This window comes from Bacillus rossius, chromosome 12, assembly GCF_032445375.1.
Source record: "Bacillus rossius redtenbacheri isolate Brsri chromosome 12, Brsri_v3, whole genome shotgun sequence".
Classification (NCBI taxonomy): Eukaryota; Metazoa; Arthropoda; class Insecta; order Phasmatodea; family Bacillidae; genus Bacillus; species Bacillus rossius.
The window spans coordinates 47,330,347-47,352,440 of record NC_086339.1 but is presented as its reverse complement, the minus strand read 5'-3'; the positions used below and the strand labels follow the sequence as shown (position 1 = coordinate 47,352,440).

The 22,094-nt window shown below is 38.6% G+C and overlaps 1 protein-coding gene across 4 annotated transcripts in view; it reads left to right on the top strand.

Annotated features, from left to right (window-relative positions):
• LOC134537917 (rab-like protein 6) overlaps positions 1-22,094 on the top strand; it is a 100,969-nt gene that overhangs the window by 16,867 nt on the left and 62,008 nt on the right. For all 4 annotated transcript variants that reach the window (XM_063378873.1, XM_063378877.1, XM_063378875.1 and 1 more), the window contains exons 6-8: positions 3,356-3,565; positions 8,418-8,680; positions 18,792-18,954. In XM_063378873.1, the coding sequence (XP_063234943.1) occupies positions 3,356-3,565; positions 8,418-8,680; positions 18,792-18,954 (636 nt within the window). The remainder of the gene's footprint in view (positions 1-3,355; positions 3,566-8,417; positions 8,681-18,791; positions 18,955-22,094) is intronic.

Genomic DNA, 22,094 nt, shown 5'->3' with positions numbered 1-22,094 from the left:
TATAATCGATTCTTGAACATAATATGTAAAATGTATGAAATAAATTCGAAGGAATTTAATAGCGATCATGGTACAAAATTTTGAATTATTTTTCTATCCTTCTCACCAAGCATCTTATCAAACATTGTTTTAGACAAAGTTTTGGAAAATAATTATGATAGTATTACAAACAATTTAAACAGATTTGATAAGGTGTCTACTAAGGCAGTTACGTTTTTTTGTCCGGTGAAAATTTTTTTCGAACCCATGCATTTATGGCTGGTCGTATCAAAAATGTATTTAGAAAACATTTTTCGGCATTAGGTAATCCGAGTTATCATACATTAAAACGGATTCGATATTATTCATATTATGGGAGTCGTTGCGATTTTCCTGTTTTTCAAAAAATCTTCCCCATTTCGAACCAATTGTTCGAATTTTTCCCATAACTTACTCGACCGAGAATTTCCATTACCGTATTTTATTTATCATTTTGGACATGACTTGTCCAAAAATACGGCATTTATCGGGCCCATGAAAATGTGATAAATATATAATTATATATATATATAATTATATATATATAATTATATATATAATTATATATATAATTATATATATAATTATATATATATAATTTTATATATAATTATATATATAATTATATATATATAATTATATATATGGGATTTTTAGAACAGAAAAGAAAACTATAAGAAAATTTCGTCTACAATAGGTAGTTTTTATTTGAAATTTACATAAAAGTGGCATTATTACAAATTTATATGTGTAATAGTATAAAATATTATAAATTACGATATGATTTCTTAAAATGCTTCTTGTTCGATCCAAATTCCAAAGACACACATTTCCTGAAATTCGTATTGTGTTAGAGATTTGGCAACAGCGCGCGCCATAAGCCGTGTACTGCAATCTAAGAGTGGGACGGGCTATAACAATAGTTTATTTTCTCCCAGTGATTCCAATCTCACCAGCAGTGCTGATAATGTCTAAGAGCTTAGGAAGCAGCCAATTGACTGGTCAGCTCAGTGAGGCAGGGGGTGACTGTGCTGTCTATGCTGGGATGGGTAGCCGCAGCCTCTGGACATAGCTGGATCTCTAACACCTCTCCTGCTTCGCATATACGGCGTTTCCATATCCACGCCTGTGGGGGCCACAGGGCTAAGAAGGCTGGGTCAACAAAACAAAAGGGGGAGAAATCCCTTAATTACTGTACTGTACTGTGATTCCAGACTGTCCTGTCATTAAAAATCAGGTAATGCGGTAATAAAGAGCTTGGCAATGTGTTGTACCAAAATTGAGTAAGTAAGTGTTGTGCCGGAAATTAGGCATTTTGTCACCTTTTTTTTAATTTTTCTATAATTTTAACATTTTTTTGGGAAATCTTTTTTTTAATTTATCTGGTTGTTAAGGGGGTGATTTACTTTTGTTAGGCCGGTGTACGCCACGTATTTAAACTTTGTGCCAGTGGACCGAAGCCCCTTCCCAGGGGGCCAATCTGATATTTTGCTATCTAATGTGGACGTGGGCAGCCCGGTTGAAATTTCTCTCGCCTGCAGTCACGTCCCGGGTTTGTAATATTATTTCTCTTCATGACCAAAATTGCATAGAGCAGCTTCTGGGCTGCAAGGTGCTACTTCTTAGAGGCCTGCTGAGAATAGCAAGTCTCGTCACGAATGGGTCTCCAGTGGACCTGCGTTACCAGCAGAGTGGCGTTTTCTGCCCTCCCTCCCCTCCCCCCCCCCCCTCCCCTTTAGTTCTGAGAAATCAATCCAGGAGCAGTGACCTGACCTGAACCTAGCCAAGACGATAACCTGCCGCAAGGACGTTCCCCCGGGTCCGACAGAGACCTACACGACATCTAGCGGCGAAAAAAGTAACCGCGGGCCTGGTCGCTAGCGTGCAGAGCTCACCCTATTGACACCTAGTGGCAAGTCAGCTCACCGCCTCAGTTAGTTTCCCTTTACGCCGCTAGAGTGCAGTGCCGCGGCACCCTTAAGCCCTATGCTTCCTTCTCGCGGCCTGTAGAAGTCGATTATTTGTAGCTTCCTGTTACCGCCGGTAGAGAGCGCGCATGTCGTGTTGTTGTCACGCCCGCCTCGGGCACCTCCGCATGTTTTCGGCATAGAACCGAACCTTCCCCCTCCTTCTCCCTAGGGCCTTTAGCGCCCGTTTTAATTAGGAGCTGTGTCCACCATCGCGGGACTCAGTACTCTGACCTCGGCTACTGACCACGTCTTCTCGGCGTCCTCTGCGCTAAGAGGCTTTTCGCGGGAACGGCGATTTTCAGTTTCATAAAAGATGTAGTCAGTTGCTTTAAGGGATGTGATCCCATTTGTACAGTAGCCAGGCAGATGTAGTTTTTAGAAAAAGTCGTGTGTAGTTAAATTTTTACTATTTTTTAATTCTTTAAATTTGGTTTCCTTCGCGCATCCGCGATTTCTTGGTGCATGTCATCCTGATGGCGCGAGACACCTCGGAAGCCCTGTTTCCACACCCTGTTTGGTGAGTAATCTGGCCTTTTGTTTTTTCCTCCAAATTCCCGTTTGTTGGCCTTTTGCGCCGACTGTGTATAACTGTCTGGAAGCAGGTCTAATTCGTTTTGAATTTGACTTGTGTTTCAGACAGGGTTCAAGTTTCGGGGGAGAGAAATTGCTCCCCGCATGATCTTCGGGACTTCCAGCTGATTTCCCCCTTTAGAAGAGTTTTCCTCTCGGTCCGACGTCATCCTGGAAAGACCCGGGTGATATGAGCTATATATATATATTCCACTTGCATAGAAGGAACTAAATTCATTAAAAAGATACCAGCGAGCAGTGCTTTAAGAACGTAATCTTCAAGAACATGTAAAATCAAGGAAACTCATATATGTAATCGTTGGAAGAATCAAATTTTGGTGCAATTTTTAAATTTTTGTTTATGTAATCATTTGTTTGTTAAGGTGTAATATGTATTGTTTTTAATAATGTTGGGGCGCCCCCTTAATCTTGTTAATTACTAAGATTTTTATTATCATGTCGAAATAATGCTAAAACCAAACCTCTTAAAAATAAACCAGGAAAACCTATAGACCAAGTTATTTATATAGCGTATTTATTTATCATATACCTTCTACATAACGATCCACGCACTCCAAGGTTACTAGTGTGCAGGGAGTGTAAATTTTGTCTCGTTCACCGCCTCGTGTCTCCTCTGGTAATTAACTTTAATTTTCTTAATATTTTGCCCAGCAGTTTCCAAGGTGTTTTAATTAATTAAAAATAATATAGTTTTTGGGCACAAGGGGCGTTACAGTGTGTCGAAGCAGCGCCAGTTGTCGGGAGCGCAGGTGACGTGTAGTTTGTGGTGGGTGCAGGCCGGCAGGCTCGGCGCAGGTGCGGCACGCAGAGTCCTCGATGCGGAATGGCTTCGGCCTGAAGCTGCTGCACAAGTTCTTCAACCTACCGTTCCTGCAGCTGCAGCGGGAGGCGCTACTGGGGCAGCTGGACACCAACCAGCAGGAGACACTGCTCACGCTGCACGAGCTCGACCTGTACCAGCAGAGCGACGACGCCGACTACCACAAGTGAGGGTCTCCGTCGCTCCTTCCTCCTCTACAGCCACTCAGCTGAACTGTCGCCCTCACACTTGACCATAACCAATCATATTTAAAACTACCAGCAGAGCGACGACGCCGACTACCACAAGTGAGGGTCTCCGTCGCTCCTTCCTCCTCTACAGCCACTCAGCTGAACTGTCGCCCTCACACTTGACCATAACCAATCATATTTAAAACTACCAGCAGAGCGACGACGCCGACTACCACAAGTGAGGGTCTCCGTCGCTCCTTCCTCCTCTACAGCCACTCAGCTGAACTGTCGCCCTCATACTTGACCATAACCGAGCACATTGTAAACTACCAGCAGAGCGACGACGCCGACTACCACAAGTGAGGGTCTCCGTCGCTCCTTCCTCCTCTACAGCCACTCAGCTGAACTGTCGCCCTCATACTTGACCATAACCGAGCACATTGTAAACTACCAGCAGAGCGACGACGCCGACTACCACAAGTGAGGGTCTCCGTCGCTCCTTCCTCCTCTACAGCCACTCAGCTGAACTGTCGCCCTCATACTTGACCATAACCGAGCACATTGTAAACTACCAGCAGAGCGACGACGCCGACTACCACAAGTGAGGGTCTCCGTCGCTCCTTCCTCCTCTACAGCCACTCAGCTGAACTGTCGCCCTCACACTTGACCATAACCAATCATATTTAAAACTACCAGCAGAGCGACGACGCCGACTACCACAAGTGAGGGTCTCCGTCGCTCCTTCCTCCTCTACAGCCACTCAGCTGAACTGTCGCCCTCATACTTGACCATAACCGAGCACATTGTAAACTACCAGCAGAGCGACAACGCCGACTACAACAAGTGAGGGTCTCCGTCGCTCCTTCCTCCTCTACAGCCACTCAGCTGAACTGTCGCCCTCACACTTGACCATAACCAATCATATTTAAAACTACCAGCAGAGCGACGACGCCGACTACCACAAGTGAGGGTCTCCGTCGCTCCTTCCTCCTCTACAGCCACTCAGCTGAACTGTCGCCCTCATACTTGACCATAACCGAGCACATTGTAAACTACCAGCAGAGCGACGACGCCGACTACCACAAGTGAGGGTCTCCGTCGCTCCTTCCTCCTCTACAGCCACTCAGCTGAACTGTCGCCCTCATACTTGACCATAACCAAGCACATTGTAAACTACCAGCAGAGCGACGACGCCGACTACCACAAGTGAGGGTCTCCGTGGCTCCTTCCTCCTCTACAGCCACTCAGCTGAACTGTCGCCCTCACACTTGACCATAACCAAGCACATTGTAAACTACCAGCAGAGCGACGACGCCGACTACCACAAGTGAGGGTCTCCGTCGCTCCTTCCTCCTCTACAGCCACTCAGCTGAACTGTCGCCCTCACACTTGACCATAACCAAGCACATTGTAAACTACCAGCAGAGCGACGACGCCGACTACCACAAGTGAGGGTCTCCGTCGCTCCTTCCTCCTCTACAGCCACTCAGCTGAACTGTCGCCCTCACACTTGACCATAACCAATCATATTTAAAACTACCAGCAGAGCGACGATGCCGACTACCACAAGTGAGGGTCTCCGTCGCTCCTTCCTCCTCTACAGCCACTCAGCTGAACTGTCGCCCTCACACTTGACCATAACCAAGCACATTGTAAACTACCAGCAGAGCGACGACGCCGACTACCACAAGTGAGGGTCTCCGTGGCTCATTCCTCCTCCTCTACAGCCACTCAGCTGAACTGTCGCCCTCACACTTGACCATAACCAATCATATTTAAAACTACCAGCAGAGCGACGATGCCGACTACCACAAGTGAGGGTCTCCGTCACTCCTTCCTCCTCTACAGCCACTCAGCTGAACTGTTGCCCTCATACTTGACCATAACCAAGCACATTGTAAACTACCAGCAGAGCGACGACGCCGACTACCACAAGTGAGGGTCTCCGTCACTCCTTCCTCCTCTACAGCCACTCAGCTGAACTGTTGCCCTCATACTTGACCATAACCAAGCACATTGTAAACTACCAGCAGAGCGACGATGCCGACTACCACAAGTGAGGGTCTCCGTCGCTCCTTCCTCCTCTACAGCCACTCAGCTGAACTGTTGCCCTCACACTTGACCATAACCAAGCACATTGTAAACTACCAGCAGAGCGACGACGCCGACTACCACAAGTGAGGGTCTCCGTAGCTCCTTCCTCCTCTACAGCCACTCAGCTGAACTGTCGCCCTCATACTTGACCATAACCAAGCACATTGTAAACTACCAGCAGAGCGACGACGCCGACTACCACAAGTGAGGGTCTCCGTCGCTCCTTCCTCCTCTACAGCCACTCAGCTGAACTGTCGCCCTCATACTTGACCATAACCAAGCACATTGTAAACTACCAGCAGAGCGACGACGCCGACTACCACAAGTGAGGGTCTCCGTGGCTCCTTCCTCCTCTACAGCCACTCAGCTGAACTGTCGCCCTCACACTTGACCATAACCAAGCACATTGTAAACTACCAGCAGAGCGACGACGCCGACTACCACAAGTGAGGGTCTCCGTCGCTCCTTCCTCCTCTACAGCCACTCAGCTGAACTGTCGCCCTCACACTTGACCATAACCAATCATATTTAAAACTACCAGCAGAGCGACGATGCCGACTACCACAAGTGAGGGTCTCCGTCGCTCCTTCCTCCTCTACAGCCACTCAGCTGAACTGTCGCCCTCACACTTGACCATAACCAAGCACATTGTAAACTACCAGCAGAGCGACGACGCCGACTACCACAAGTGAGGGTCTCCGTCGCTCCTTCCTCCTCTACAGCCACTCAGCTGAACTGTCGCCCTCACACTTGACCATAACCAATCATATTTAAAACTACCAGCAGAGCGACGATGCCGACTACCACAAGTGAGGGTCTCCGTCACTCCTTCCTCCTCTACAGCCACTCAGCTGAACTGTCACCCTCATACTTGACCATAACCAAGCACATTGTAAACTACCAGCAGAGCGACGACGCCGACTACCACAAGTGAGGGTCTCCGTGGCTCATTCCTCCTCCTCTACAGCCACTCAGCTGAACTGTCGCCCTCACACTTGACCATAACCAATCATATTTAAAACTACCAGCAGAGCGACGATGCCGACTACCACAAGTGAGGGTCTCCGTCACTCCTTCCTCCTCTACAGCCACTCAGCTGAACTGTCGCCCTCATACTTGACCATAACCAAGCACATTGTAAACTACCAGCAGAGCGACGACGCCGACTACCACAAGTGAGGGTCTCCGTGGCTCCTTCCTCCTCTACAGCCACTCAGCTGAACTGTCGCCCTCACACTTGACCATAACCAAGCACATTGTAAACTACCAGCAGAGCGACGACGTGACTACCACAAGTGTAGTATTTATAAGTTTTAGAGATGTATTGGAAAAGATTTGAAGAAAAATTCTGGAGGAAATGTACTGTTATTTCAACACCGACAATTTTGAAGTTTCATAGGTATATGTGTATTTTTATTTGTACTTACCTGTCCTTTTATCTTTCCTAAATATTTTGTATCTTTTATGTAATTATATAAATTAAGTACAATTACGATTCAATATTGAAAACTTAGATTGTTACTATGTATTTAATTTAAAGGGTATGATTTTTAATGCCATATTTAGTATTTTGTCTCTCTTGTATATTACTTTTATTTGACCCTGGACTGCTAGATTCAGATTTGAGGGGCAGATAAAAGGTACTGTATTTTATCGCATAGTCAATGCATCATTATTTTAGTCCTGAAAATTTGGGAGAGAGAAAAAAACATTACCGCAGAAAAGCTGAATGATATATTTGATCCCACTGTTAAGATTCCGAGTGCTTGTGTCAATAGTGAACTTGCCCTTGTTAAGGTTACAGGACTGTTTTCAAATTGCAGTCAGGTGGTGTGGTAGTTATAAAGTGAAAATTCAGTAATTACAGTTAAAATCATTTAAGATGTTTTCACTCCATACAATTTCCTGTTTAATACAGTCAAATGTTAGGTCCTGCCATTTTTTCTATAAGATGTAAATTTTTTCCATGTAATACATTCCCCAAAAAGTTTTTTTTTCAATTGTGGGTTTATTTAAGTTGAAATTAATTGTTCATTAGAATATTACTTTATTACTGTTTACATATTTAATTATCAGAAATAAGAGTTTTCCTTTTTTTGTAAATTCTCTTTTAAACAGTATTTCAAATCGTATACTATTATTTGTTCTATCACCGCTATGTAGCATGTATATAAATGTAGCCAAGCACTAGTTGGCATCATACATGTTTGGTTATGTTGATGCCTGTATAGAGTGTGTATGTAATCTTAATATCGATAGCTCGCCGATTGTATGAAATGCACGCACTCTGTCTCATGCCGAGTAAACTGCATTTGATAGCCAGCACTCTTTCGTGGTTAGTGTGTATTACGACAATAGTTACATTAGCTACATTAGTTCTGCCTCACATTCAGGTTACTGTTTTTGTTTTCATTTGATTTGATACAAAAATTGTTTTTGTTGGATGACTAATTAATTTTAATTGTTTGGTGTACTCTTGTTTACTCTGCTTTTTTACTTAAACGTAATTGCCATGCAACAGTTTTGTTATGATAAAACTAACCTCAACTGAAATGCTTTTCTCGCATAAAAATTGCACCCCTACTTTTCAAACTTGATTTTAGCATAAAATATGAGACAATTATTTGATAAAGTCACGGTACTCTTTGTGATTTGAATGCAAGACTCTGATTTGAAAAATACGTATTAGCACTCTACTTATTAATACATAATGCAAAGTATGTGCTGGGAGTGTCTGATGCGTCGGGGCCGCAGGTTCCTAGACAACCTGATCAACAAGCGCCGCCTGGTCGCGGACTCGAGCTCCGCTGCAGCCGCCCCCAGGAGCGGCCCCCAGGCCTCCCAGAGCAGCCACCAGCTGCGCCAGGGGCCGGCCGGCACGGACGCCTCCCCGGGCATGACGAGGAGCATGTCGGGCCCCGTGGGGGGCGGCACGCCCATCCCGGGGGGCGGCGGCTCTGCCCGGCCGGAGGACTCGTCTGCCCGGGCGAACATGCTCAAGAAGGTCAAGGATAGTCGTAAGTTCCTCCAGCAGTACAGAAGATATCTGTGCGCTATGATTTTTTGTCACTTACTCATTTAAATGATGTTAGTAAATTTTATGGTTAAAGGAAAACCTTATCGCCATCTTGAATTATTTTTTAAATTTGCAAAATATTTTTTAGTACATTGGAAACTAGCTGTGCATCTTTGTTGTAGTGAAAGTTCTTGGCCTAATGTAGCTATTAGCTATTAGTTGTGTACCAGGTTTAAGATTGAACTACTTAAACAAGCAAATATTTTTTTTGTTATTATTATTATGTTTTAATGTACATGAAATATTTGTATCTTTTATTTTATATATATTCGCTGTCATTTTTAAAACTGTATATTATATGATAATAAGTTAAAGTAATCAGTCATTAAATTGATGAAATTAATTAGTAACTCCGTTTGATAATGAGTTGCTTACCGTGTTTTCTCGCATAATCGTCGCACTTTTTATTCTCAAATCAAGTTTAAAAAGTAGGGGTGCAACGATTATCCAGAAAAAAAATATTTTGTTAGGTAATGTTATTCATAAAAAGACCCGTTCAAGGAAAGTACGTTTATTTTTAAAAAAAAATGTGAATTATACAAGAGCACGTCAAACTATTTATATTAATAATTCATTAAACAAAAACCTTTCTTCAACTTTAAATAGAAAACCCATACTGTAACGCGAACGCAAACCACTTGAATCTGCGATGTGAACTAACGCGTAACTATTACCGTAGTACACATTTACCACGAAAGAATGCGGACCATCAAATGTAGTTAACTCGGCACTCGACAGAGAGCGTGCGCGCTGCATACAATCGGTGAGATATCGATATTCGACCACGTGCGCGCGCTCTATACGGAAAGCAACATAACCAAACATGAATAATGCCAACTCGCGCTAGCTACATGTTCATAAGCGGTACACCACGGCAACGCAGACGATCAGATAAAGGAAATAACGTTTAAAAACGTTTTTAAAAGAAAATTTACACGTCAGACAACTTCGTATTTCCGTTAATTAAATAAACAAGTGGTAATTTCCGAATAGATATTAGATTTCTACTTTAAAATACATCGTTTTATACGGAAAAGATACCTACACAAAGCGCTCAGTATCTAATAGCGGGACCAAAAACATAATTCAACGTCTAAGCGAGAAGTTTTTTATCCCAATTTTGACGGCTAAAAATAAAGGTGCAACGATTACGCGCGTGCGACATTTATGCGATAAAAGAGGGTATTTTTTGTACACTCTGTTTATTTTGTTCATGCTGTTTATTCTTAACACTTTCGTAAAATATTTATGTCTAGTATCAATAATTAGGTTAAATATTCCAGAATAGTAATTATAACAATAAAATGTATGCATGAAGTTCACATGCAACAGAAGTGAAAATATTTGCTTATTATGTATAGATAGAGATTATTATTGTTTTTTTATTGAACAAGAGATAATAATTGGGAACAGTAAGGATGTGCCTCTTTTGGTGGTTTATTATCAGGTAGCCTGTGATAATACATTTTATTTTCTACATTTTTATTATTTTTAGGCATAATGTTAAATCACAATCTCTAGCTGAATAAAATGAAAGATCAAAAAAAACACGCCCTTCGAACATTAATTACACTTATAAAGTATATTTCACAAGTCTGCAACGTAGGCCTGTGCGAATAGTGTTTTTTGGATGTGAAGCAAATATCGAATTGAATACTAAAAATATTCGCGAAGCCGAATCGAATTGCGAATATGTATATTTCTTGACAAGGCAATATTACACTTAAATTATTAAATACTGGATTAATAGGTAATAGTAAGGCTTTGATTCAAAGTTTTATCTGTATTATATTTTTAATAGTAACAAAGCAAAGTAATAAGCAAAAAATTGAATTCTAAAAATTACAATGAATAAAGCAAATTATATTTTTATGCAGTTACATTAGAACTACAATGGTGCTTTGTTTTTTAGGCAGTTAAGTAAAAAAAAAATTAATTATCTAAAGATTTGTTATTATAGTTAAACATATCAAATGTCATTGTTCAACATATCAAATGTCATTTTAAATTTGCCTTCAAAAACACCAAATGTTCAACATATTGAGGGAGAAGGCATTCCCTTCTACTGGTAACAACACTACCTGCCACTGAAAACAGTCGTTCAGAACTCACTTGAGTGGCAGGAATCCCTAAATATTTTGCAGCTACAACAGACAAGTTTGGATATTTTTTACTTCCTTGATTTCTCCACCAACCCAGTGGATCGTCACTTCTTGGAAGACGCGGTTCACTGAGATAACTTCTTATTTCATCTTCTTTCTGGTTAGTGGCTGGTTGGTTGGGCAGTTAGTCAAGTGCAGCCCACAAAACAGATTTTTCTTCACTAGATTTTACAATCACCTTTTCATTTGCTTCTTTTGGTAAAATTTTTAATTCAGTACCAAGAATACTTTCTGCCTCAACATCAGACATCAGCACACCCTTAAATCTAGGGTCTACTAGCATTGCAATGCAACTGACTTGCTCCTTCTTGAAATTTGGAAATCTTGACTTCAAGTTTTTGCACAATGCTTTGGCAAACAAAATACCATCTTTCTGCTGTTGTGCATGGCTTTCTAGGTTAGATGTTAGACAGTGGAGAATTGGTATCATCATTGATGTGGTTGGATAACTTTCGCCACTCATTTCTTCTGTTGCTTCAGCTAATGGTTGTAGCACCTCAACAATACTTTCTGCTTGTTTCCATTCCGATGATGACAACATTTCTGTATTTCCACTGTTGGCATGTTCTGCGACCAAGGCAGCTTTTATTTGTAACAGCCGCTTTAACATGAGAAATTCAGAGCTCCAACGTGTGTCTACATTTTGTATTACCTCAAGCTGAGGCATATTTAGTTGTGCCTGGAGTTTGTGTAGTCGTTTGCTAGCCGAACTACTCCTCCTGTAGTGAGCAACAATACCTCTAGCCTTGCTCAGTAGAGTTTTCACACCGGTAGAGTTTTCACACCGGGACAATCCTTTTTAATGTCTTCAATGGCTATTTGGAGGGTGTGGGCAAAGCAATATCGTGAACGTTCATGAAACAGTGAAGAGAAAGCCAGCTTAAAATTGGCTGCATTGTCTGTAATGGAAAATATGGGAACAGTACATGTTTCCGTACATATTCCCCACTCTGACAAAAGAGACTTGAGAGACTTGATCGTTGTGCTGATATTAACACTCGTGTGGGACTCTTGCAACACAACAGTGTTCAGTGCAAATGAAACGTAAGTAAAATCTGGTTGCAGGTAATGACACGTCAGGCTGACATAACTGTCAGTGGACCGAGATGTCCAACTATCTGATGTCAGAGACAGAGCTGATATTCTAGGCAAATCATTCGACAACTGGGACTTAAGCGTTTCTTTGGTTTCATTGTACAAAGCTGGTATGTAGTGTTCTGAAAACGTTGTTCTGGAGGGCACTTGGTAAGTGGGCGCTATGTACTTGTTGCCAAGTAACTCCCTGAAACCTTTGCCTTCAACAAAGTCATAAGGCAGCATCTCAGAAGCCAACATTTGTGCAATTTGTTTAGTGATGCTTTGTGCAGCAGGGTCACCTGGTTGCATTTTTATGTGTTTGTTAACAAAATCGGAAATTTTTGGTTGTGTTAGGCCTACTTGAAGATTTTTTGATGTTTGAGACATCTCTGAATTTTTGCATTCCTGTAACTTCGCATACAGCATCTTGTGTTTGTTTTGCAAATGGTTTTGCAGTGTAGTAGTAGTACCTAAAAAAAAAATTAAATAACCATTTTCATAAAATTATATTAATTATTTTTAATGTTGCATACCTAACCTAACCAACAGTTCACAATCCACACCAATTCACAGTATTTTTTATGTAGCTCACCTAGCCTAGGCAATTATTTATGGGAGTGGTGAAAACAGAATATAAAATATTTTAAAAAAAAAAATAATTTTGCCAGTGATCCTTTATTGTCCCACAAAGCATCTTAAATGCTACAAACCAAACTCAACCATTCATATGACTTCATATGTTAAATGTCGCAAACTTAACCTAACAAACAATTCAAACAAATTTACAGAGTTTTAAATGTAGCTAAGTAACCTAGCCTTCCCAAAAATTTTACATTATTTTTACTGTAGCCATACTAACCTAACCAACCATTAAAATGATAAATTACCAGGAAACTACTTAAACTATTGCAATTCCATTATACAGAATTAGAAAAAATGTAAGCAAGAAAAAATGCATTTGGAAATTTTTGATTACTTTCGTTTTGATGTGCCCCTCTCATCAGTAACTATCCTAACATAATCTAATCATTCCAATAATTGAAACCATTTTATTGTATTATAAATATAGCTAACCTAACTGTTCAAATGGTTGACTGTAAGTATTGCAGTGTTGTTTCACAGAATCATCAAATATGGTGAGAGGTATTTAACAATACCTTTTTTTTTATTTATACCTATTTAATTTTTTTCAAAAGAACATATATTTTATTCTATAAAATTATCCATTTTAAATTAAACGAAACGTCTCTGTATGTTATGATAATATACTATAAAATATTTTATTATTTGCATTTCTTAGTCGGAAATGGTAACGAACACAAAATAAAAGTTTTTTTTTTTTTTTTTTTTTTTTTTTGCACAATCTTGTTTTGAAAGGCAGAATGATTATTGAAACCTCTAAATAAAGTGCGGTTATGTCCTCACAATATCATTTGCGTCTTTACTCCTAAAATTAAACAAGTTTATTTTATAGTTAGGTTCAAACAGATATTTACATATAAAAAGAAAGATTATATAATTTCAAAAGTATTGAATACTACTTCTGTGAAAAACAAAAAGCAGATGTATGCTAGTAGACATAATTTTCTTTATACAATTTGTTTGGACTTGGGTAGTGTGAATAAACTTGCCTCGTGGCGTCGAGAAGATTTTATTGCAATCGTTGCACATTGCCGCCGAACTTCCAGATTCGGTGAAATAATCCCAAATAAGGCTTGTTCTTTTACGCTTTAAACAAAAACCCGGTGATTCGTCACAACTTCGGCTTGAACTAGCCATTTTACGTGGTAAAGAGAATGTTTACTCTATGTCGTCATAACCTCACAGCTCACACCTCACGACTGAAAACAAAGTAGCAACTACGGCCGTGGCTGCAACTGGAGATTTTCGATGTTCATTTGTTCAATACAATCGATTTACGTGGCCATTAATATTAGTATTCGTAGCGTGTTTGATGATTTGCAGGAAAAACTAAGGCTGTATTGGGACTCACTGAGCTAGCACTTTCTCGCACGACGGTATTTACCGACAGTTTTATTTTTTTAAAAAAAAGGCTTCGCAATGCATGCGAAGCTTCACATCACGTTCGAAGCTTCAAATGAAACGAATAGCAAATTACTGGCGAAGCCGAATCGAATATCGAAACAAGCTTTGATTCGATTTGCAAAATCGAAGCTTCGCACAGGCCTATCTGCAAGTCCTTTTGTCATTTAAAATCACAGTTTTCACGTAGCAGAAATAAATTACACTTACAAAGCTATCCTCTTAAAAGTCTATATGTCTTTTTTTACATTTTCTTTCACACGATTCACTTAAAAATTAATGATACTTATAAAGTTAATTGTACAAATAAATTACTCTTTTCCAAACTAATAAATAAATTATATAAACTTTAAATTAAATAAAAGGTAGCTATTTTAACCTGAACAACTGCCTTACTTATTTTATAGTACAGTAGAATCTCGTTATAGCGAGCACGGTAATAGCGAGAACACGGCTATAACGAGGTATTTTTGAGGAATTTACGGCGTGATCGCATGAAGCGCGCTTTTGTTATTTGTCTGCTTTATCTCCACCCCTCTCGCTTGCCACTAGACATCTTGCCGTTGACGCCTGTCACATTCTTCAGCCTTGCAGTCGCCACCTAAGTGCGTGGGTTTAAAAATAGAATCCCATCCTTTCTTTCTTTTATCAAACTTCCGTTAGTTATCTGTGCCTGCGACTTCATAGTCACAGCATCACTGGCTGGCTTCAGGCCAAGGTATGCTCGAGTCGAATAAACCAAGCCTTTGAATATAGGTACATATACTTGTACACATTTCTTGTTATTTAGAAAATAGACAAAATCTATTTTTTCCCACCATTAAACATAACAATGTGCACTTTTTTTGATATAAATGCTCTTAATTAATTTGTTGTGCCATTTTCATTAACGAATAATAACATTGGTATAACTATTTTAGGCCAAAAAAGTCAGAGCCGTCTTTATACTTGTTGCTAATTGATCGCGTTAATAATACACAAATATTTATAAACTTGTTTGGAATTATTTCAGTCGTGACACATTTACAAACACGTCACGTTATTTATTTTACTATCTGACAAATAGTAGGCACTAGCGCTGTAGCAAACCGTATGTATTCGGTACTGAGTAACAGGTGCGCCATCTAGTAACGAGAAACGAAACGTTACACACGGCTGCATCTCGTTACTCGCATTTTTCGTATGTTTTACGCATGCGCGCGCATATTAGATGAATTTACGTTACAAAGAACGATGTTTGTTTATTAAGTAAAGTATAATTTGGAAATTCGTCGTTCAAGTTTTTTTACTGTTTATTAAAGGTATTGTGTGTGTAGACAAAGTTTGAGATTGGAACAGAAACAACGTAAGAAAGTATTTTTTACAAATTAGAAATATATATGTTTTTGTTTTAATAATGGCGTATTTTCACGTTTTTTTGTTGTTATCTTAAAAGAGATAAAATTAAAAAGCCGCTCTAATGAGATTTAATTGTTTCTTGGTTAACAAAAACTATTAATTATCAAATATTGTTAATTGTTTATATTCTATTTATTATTATTTACACGACATCATACTGTACGCGTACGCAATACGACTGGATTCGTTGCTGCAACATAACATAGCATGTTATGCGGTATCAGAAGTAACGAGTAACGTAACGATAGTAACGAGTACTAATTGTTATAGTAGAGAATACATACGGGTACACATTTTTTCGTTACTTTTACATCTCTAGTAGGCACTACCGTATTTATTTCCTAATCGCTAGGACAGTTTTCTTGTAACTTTTGTTTCGGTCAGTTGTTGGGGTATCTGTCCAGGAAAGGGGTGGTGATGGTTTGAGTTTAATCCCAAATTTATTTTCTAAAAAAGTTGACAGGTTTCTTTAAATGAAAAAAGTATAGTTTCCAAGCGACTATTTCGTTTGAGGCGTACGTGCGTTGCCGCTCTGCTGCTTTTTTGTAAGGAATTAAATCGTTGCGCTACACTAGCACCACCTGTTAGCAACATCCCGAACCAACATGGCCGCCAGCAGACAGCCCAAGTCGACAATAGATAGCAGGACAATTCTGCGTCGGCCGCGGGCTGAGATGCTATACTTACGTGGCGTGGTAGGGTATTCTGGTTATTTTGATGCAATCTGTGATCGCATCCGTACTTGTGGGGTATCGTTTTAAAGAGAATTCACACATCTGCTCACAGAAATTAAGCTTTCATTAATATAACCTGTTATTTCCTGTTTTTTCCAATTATACGGGTTTAAACACAATTTTTATGCTATTTTCGGTTAATTTTTATTTTTTGGGGGCCAAAATTTGTCCAATTCGGTAATAGCGAGGATCAAACCCGGAACCGTGACACCTCGCTATAACGGGACTCTAGTGTATTTTTAATGTAGCTAACCTAACCCAGCCACTAGTTAAATTGTTTAACTATTGATGAACTACTTGATGTATCACAACACTCTCTTAGGAGACAATTTAACAGTATGCCAGGAAGTTCAAAAATAATTTTGGCTATTTTTCTAGAAAAGATTCTCTCCTTCAGAATTACCATCTAGGAAATTGTATAGTTAAGATAATTAAAACTAAACATTATTAAGGTTATCAATATTTTTTTCGTTATTAAATTCACTAAAACTCATAGTTTTCCTTGACTTGAAAGTCCTTCACAGCTACTGAGTTTTCCAGAATCCAGTGGGAATAAAATACCGTGTTTTCTCGCATAATCGTCGCACATTTTATTCTAAAATCAAGTTTGAAAAGTAGGGGTGCGACGATTATGCGGGGAAAAAAAATTTTGTTAGGTAAAGTTATTCATAAAAAAAACCCGTTCATGGAAAGTCCGTTTATTAAAAAAAAGGTGGAGAATACAAGAGCACGTCAAACAATTCATATTAATAATTCATTAAAGAAAAACCTTTCTTGAACTTTAAATAGAAAACGCAAGCCACTTGAATCTGCGACGTGAACTAACGCGTAACTATTGCCGTAGTACACATTTACCACGAAAGAATTCGGGCCATCAAATGTACCTAGTTAACTCGGCACCCGACAGAGAGAGCGCGCGCTGCATGCAATCGGCGAGATATCGATATTCGACTACGTGCGCGCGCTCTATACGGGAAGCAACATAACCAAACATGAATTATGCCAACTCAAGCTGGCTACACGTTCATAAGAGGTACACTGCGGCGATGCAGAGTATTAGATAAAGGAAATAACGTTTAAAAACGTCTTTAAAAGAAAATTTACACGTCAGACAACTTTGTATTTCCGTTAGTTAAATAAGTAAGTGGCAATGTCCGAATAAATATTAGATTTCTACTTTAAAATACATCGTTTTATACGGAAAAGATACCTACACAATGCGCTCAGCATCTAATAGCGGGACCAAAAACATCATTCGACGTTTAAGCGAGAAGTTTTTTTATCCCAATTTTTACAGCCAAAAATATAGGTGCGACGATTATGCGATAAAAGAGGGTACTCAATTTCAAAATAATTCATAAATAGGTATAATCGTATAATTATTAGTTATATTTTACTTATTCACGAGACATAAATGACTAACTTTTTGAAGACGTAAATACACTTTAATATAATGCTAATGGTACATCAACATAAACACCAGGAACATAATATTATTTTCTAAGACCTCTACAATTATTTGAGCTTGGCTCAATTTTTAAAGACCAGACTCAACTCAGCTTAAATATTATTAAGCATGGACTCAACTGGACTCAACTAAAAGCATTATTACTAAATTCTGCTCGACTCAACTGAACTCAAAAATTTGTAAACCCATCCATCATTTATATTAATGATGCATTACCTTTATGATGGGGAATCGGGTTGTATTAAAATAGTGCAAAAGAAAACTTAACTAACCAATAACAACACGTTGCTTTGCAACAGCTAAACATCTTATTTTTGTTACGTTTTACCTTCCCACGTTCTTGAAATGAATTATTTCTGGACCCTCCTTCAAATATGGATTGTAAAAAATATGTATTCCTGTACTAAACATACTAATCTATCTGGATCCAGCTCTATATTGAAGAAATTTCAATTAAAATACTTTACAAATGAATTTGCTCAAATAAAATTAACATTAAAGAACTGTCTTTAACTATTAAATTATAAACACACTAAAGCAGACCTTGTTTTTTAATAATATAAAATATTCATTTTTGTCTTTTATTTCCTTAAAATTTGTTTTTCTGAGCCCTATTAATTAAAACTTAAGAATATTTGGTGATCCTTTAGAAAAAGCTTCTTTTTCAGACGACAAAATTAAAAATTGCCTCATTCTCTGTGTGCCTGGCCTAAATGTGTGTAACCTAACCACTCAAAAACTGTGAAATACTTTAAGTATCAAAACACCCTCGAAAGTGATTGGAAAAAATGGCAGCAAGTGAAATAAAGCATTTAAGAATTGTTATTAAACTCAGGGGAAAACATGACTGTGAATATGCCTACAGTAACATTGTTGCTGCTGGTTAGTAAATTCTCCCCTGCCTTCCATTCTAATTTATCTTAAAAGTACCTATATACTTCGCCATCTCTTTTTGTACACACATTGATGTTACTTTTTCCTGAACTTCACTTTCATGCAGTCCCATTTTTTTAGCTGGTGATGTTGATACATCATTGTTTGGTATCATTTTTCATGCTCTCTTGAAAAGTGTGGAAAAAAAAAAGTTTTGACTTTCAAGAGCACAGCATTCATCATCTATGGAGTATGGTGCATGTAGGTGTCTACTACAGTGGCAAGGTTTTCCTCCAGCGGAGAGGCGGCCCAGCTTGGTGTCGGAGGCCCTGCCAGAGCCAATCACGAGTGTGGAGGAGTTTGTTCCTGACGGAGGTCTGCTTGACCGTTCCTTCCTTGAAGAGGCCAGTGCTCAGGAGAGATCTACTCCACAGAAGATGATGGAGCAAGATTCTGACAGGTATCACCAGGTGTCCTTAACAGCAGTTTCAATTCTGGTCACTCGTAGTGAACATATCCTGTTTTCTTGTCAATTGCTGGTTTAATTAAAGCAATATGTTTATTACAGTATGATCAATATAACCTGAGAGTTTTTTTTTTTTTTTTTTTTTTTTGAAAAACAAGATAGGCAAAGTAATTTCAGAAAAATGTTTTTAATACCAAGCAAAACATGTATATGACAAATTTCACCATTCGACTGTCTCGTAACGTCGTGTGTTACATTGCATCATTGTTGAAGAACAATAATTTATGGTTTTATTTTTAGGCCAATTTCATTTTTAAAAGATGATGTTGTTATGGTTTTTATATTTTGTGAACTTTGTTTATTATAAAGATAGCTCATTTTTCAAAAAAATATGACACTTAAATATTAAATTACACTAACTTCATCAAAACAGCATTTTTGACTGATACATAATGCACTTTTCAATACAATAATTTGTAATAAGAATATCTAACTACTAGCCATCATTTTCTTATTCGATAAGTGTCTTTACAAGATCTACCCATCATTAAAAATTGAAAAATAAACATTTAATAAAAAGTAACGGACTTCAATATACACAGAGCTCCCTAAAAAGCAAAAAATTGTTATATATCAAATTAATACTTAATTTTAAACATTAAAAAATGTACCTTTTTTTTTTGTATATTATTTGATATATATAGCATTCGTTATTTACCGCAAACACGCTCATCCAACATAAATAGACACTTAAAGCAATGACTACAGAGCTAAATACCGGACACAGTCTGGAAACCATAGCAACCACTGAGCCCATGCTCGTAGGAACGGTTGTTTTTCTGTTAACTATCATTACAGTTCATTTTAAACAGTAGTTTAAATTTAGTGACTATCAATAACAATTATATTGTACTTGAAATTTCTTTGGGCACGACGAGATTAAAATTTCAATGCCGATTATGCAACATTTTCGTGAAACATTTCTAATGCGAACAGGATGGATAGAGAATAGGTATTAGGCCAAAGAGATATGAAGTATGCATAATTAGTTGAGGGTTGAAGTGTCAGGGAAGTTTCAGTTCTATCACGTGTTCATAATACACTCTCTGTTATCTTATTTGGCACTGTCTTCAAAGTTATAAAACAATTAATAATTGAATTACGTAATAAACAGTATGTTCCTAGTTATTGGTGCGGAGTGTACTCAGTTGATGCGGAGGGTACTGGAGAGGTGCGGAGCGTATTCCAGAGGTGCAGAGCTCACTATAATCTTGGAGGTCTCGAAGCCTCTTATGTATGGTAGTGTGACTTAAAAGGCTATCAAATAAATGTATGCCTACCACTTTTACAGGGTTTTGTTATTACTAAGAACAAGATGATGTGTTAAATTGCGGTAAAACCAAAATAACACCGAAAAGCATGTCAAAACACCATTTAACACCAAAATCTAATTTTTGTTACATGTAGCAACAAAGTGCAAGTTAGATCATGTAATTCAAGGATGTCATAATTTGTGTACAAAGTTTCTACTAAACTGCATAGATCAGAAAAGTTAATTTAATTTGTTTCATTGTGCATCTGAGCATCTCTTATTGAATTACTCTTAAACTACAAAATCTTGCAGTTTTATTTATATTCTGAATTTATCTTCGACAAAATTCTATAAATTGTTTTATCACAGAAATGCAGCAGGTTAGCATTACAATATTTTGGCAAAATAAGTATTCATTAAGTATTACAAAACAGAATTTAAATAAAAAATGGTTGTCTGTAAAGTTGGTTTACGGACGATAGCTCAACGTGACGTCATAACAAAACGTTGATGAAATGATTGCATACTTTATGAATAAAATTGAATCGTTTTTATTTTAATAATAAAAGAATAAATACTTGAAATTATACTAGTAATCAGATTTTTAAAATGCAAGAATAATTAACCTTTATTTCCGAAATTGTTGTAATAAGCAATGAAAACCACATTAACTTTTCACTTCACTTTATAAACAGTCGAGTGGAAGAGAGATAGATGCGGCACAAGCGTACAATGAGCGTAATGGGACACAGCATAACGGAACAATGTGCGTAACGGGACACTTTTTCATGCGTGCAGCCGGCGTTCATCGTTTTATTAGATGCTGTCACGTCAAAAAGTAACATCAATATATTCTGTTTTAAAAACTAAATTGCGGCCGTGTGTTCACGCAGACCGGTCGTGTTTGTGCGCGCGCTCCTTGTTTATGCTCGTAATAATCATTCTATAGTTGTGTATGTAAATGTGTTATCAATATTGAGTCGTCTTTCCTAGATCAACCCGAATTCCCGGGGTTTGGATTATCTTTCAGTGATGCTTCAGCTACCGATTTAATTCCTGCTGACCACATGAACATGATAAGATCTCCGACCAAAAATCGGTCTTCGTTTACTTCTGGATGTCTGGATCAGCATCCACCGTCAGCAGTCCTGAAGCCAGATAATACAAAGCTTGAAGTTATGAACATGGAAGAACTATTCAAATTGATAAAGTCCGTTTGTGTTAAAGTAGATGAGCTGAGTAGTGAAAATCAAGTGCTAAAAACACTTCTTCTTGACGCACGAAATGAAACCCATGAAATTAAGCAAGAACTGATTCATCTTAGGCAAAGTTTAAACCTAAAAAATAATCAGGGTATTTCATACAATCAGGTACTATCGAATCCTGCTAGTAACAAGGCTACCGATGCGTTCGTGTCCATTGCTGGTTCCAGTGACGTCACATCTGCAGATGACCTACTTTCTACTCAGCGTTACTCGCGCGCTGTCAAGAGCTCAGTCCGCATGACGCAGCATGCTGACAATGACAACTTTACACTGGTGCAACGTGCACCCAGTAAAAGAATTACTGCAACCAACGAATTGAAACGTGAACCTGAAAAGAAAAAATCTCAAATGAAAGTGGGCATCAGGAACACAACATCTTTGAAAACTATTTCAAAACCACCTTACTTAAAAACAAAGGCTCTTTTTGTTACCAGGTTTGATCCTCGAGTACAGGAAAAAGAAATCATTGACTATATCTCAAATGAATTAAATTTATCGCAAATCAAGGTGACTAAACTGAGAACCAAATATAATTCTTATGCATCATTCCATGTTTC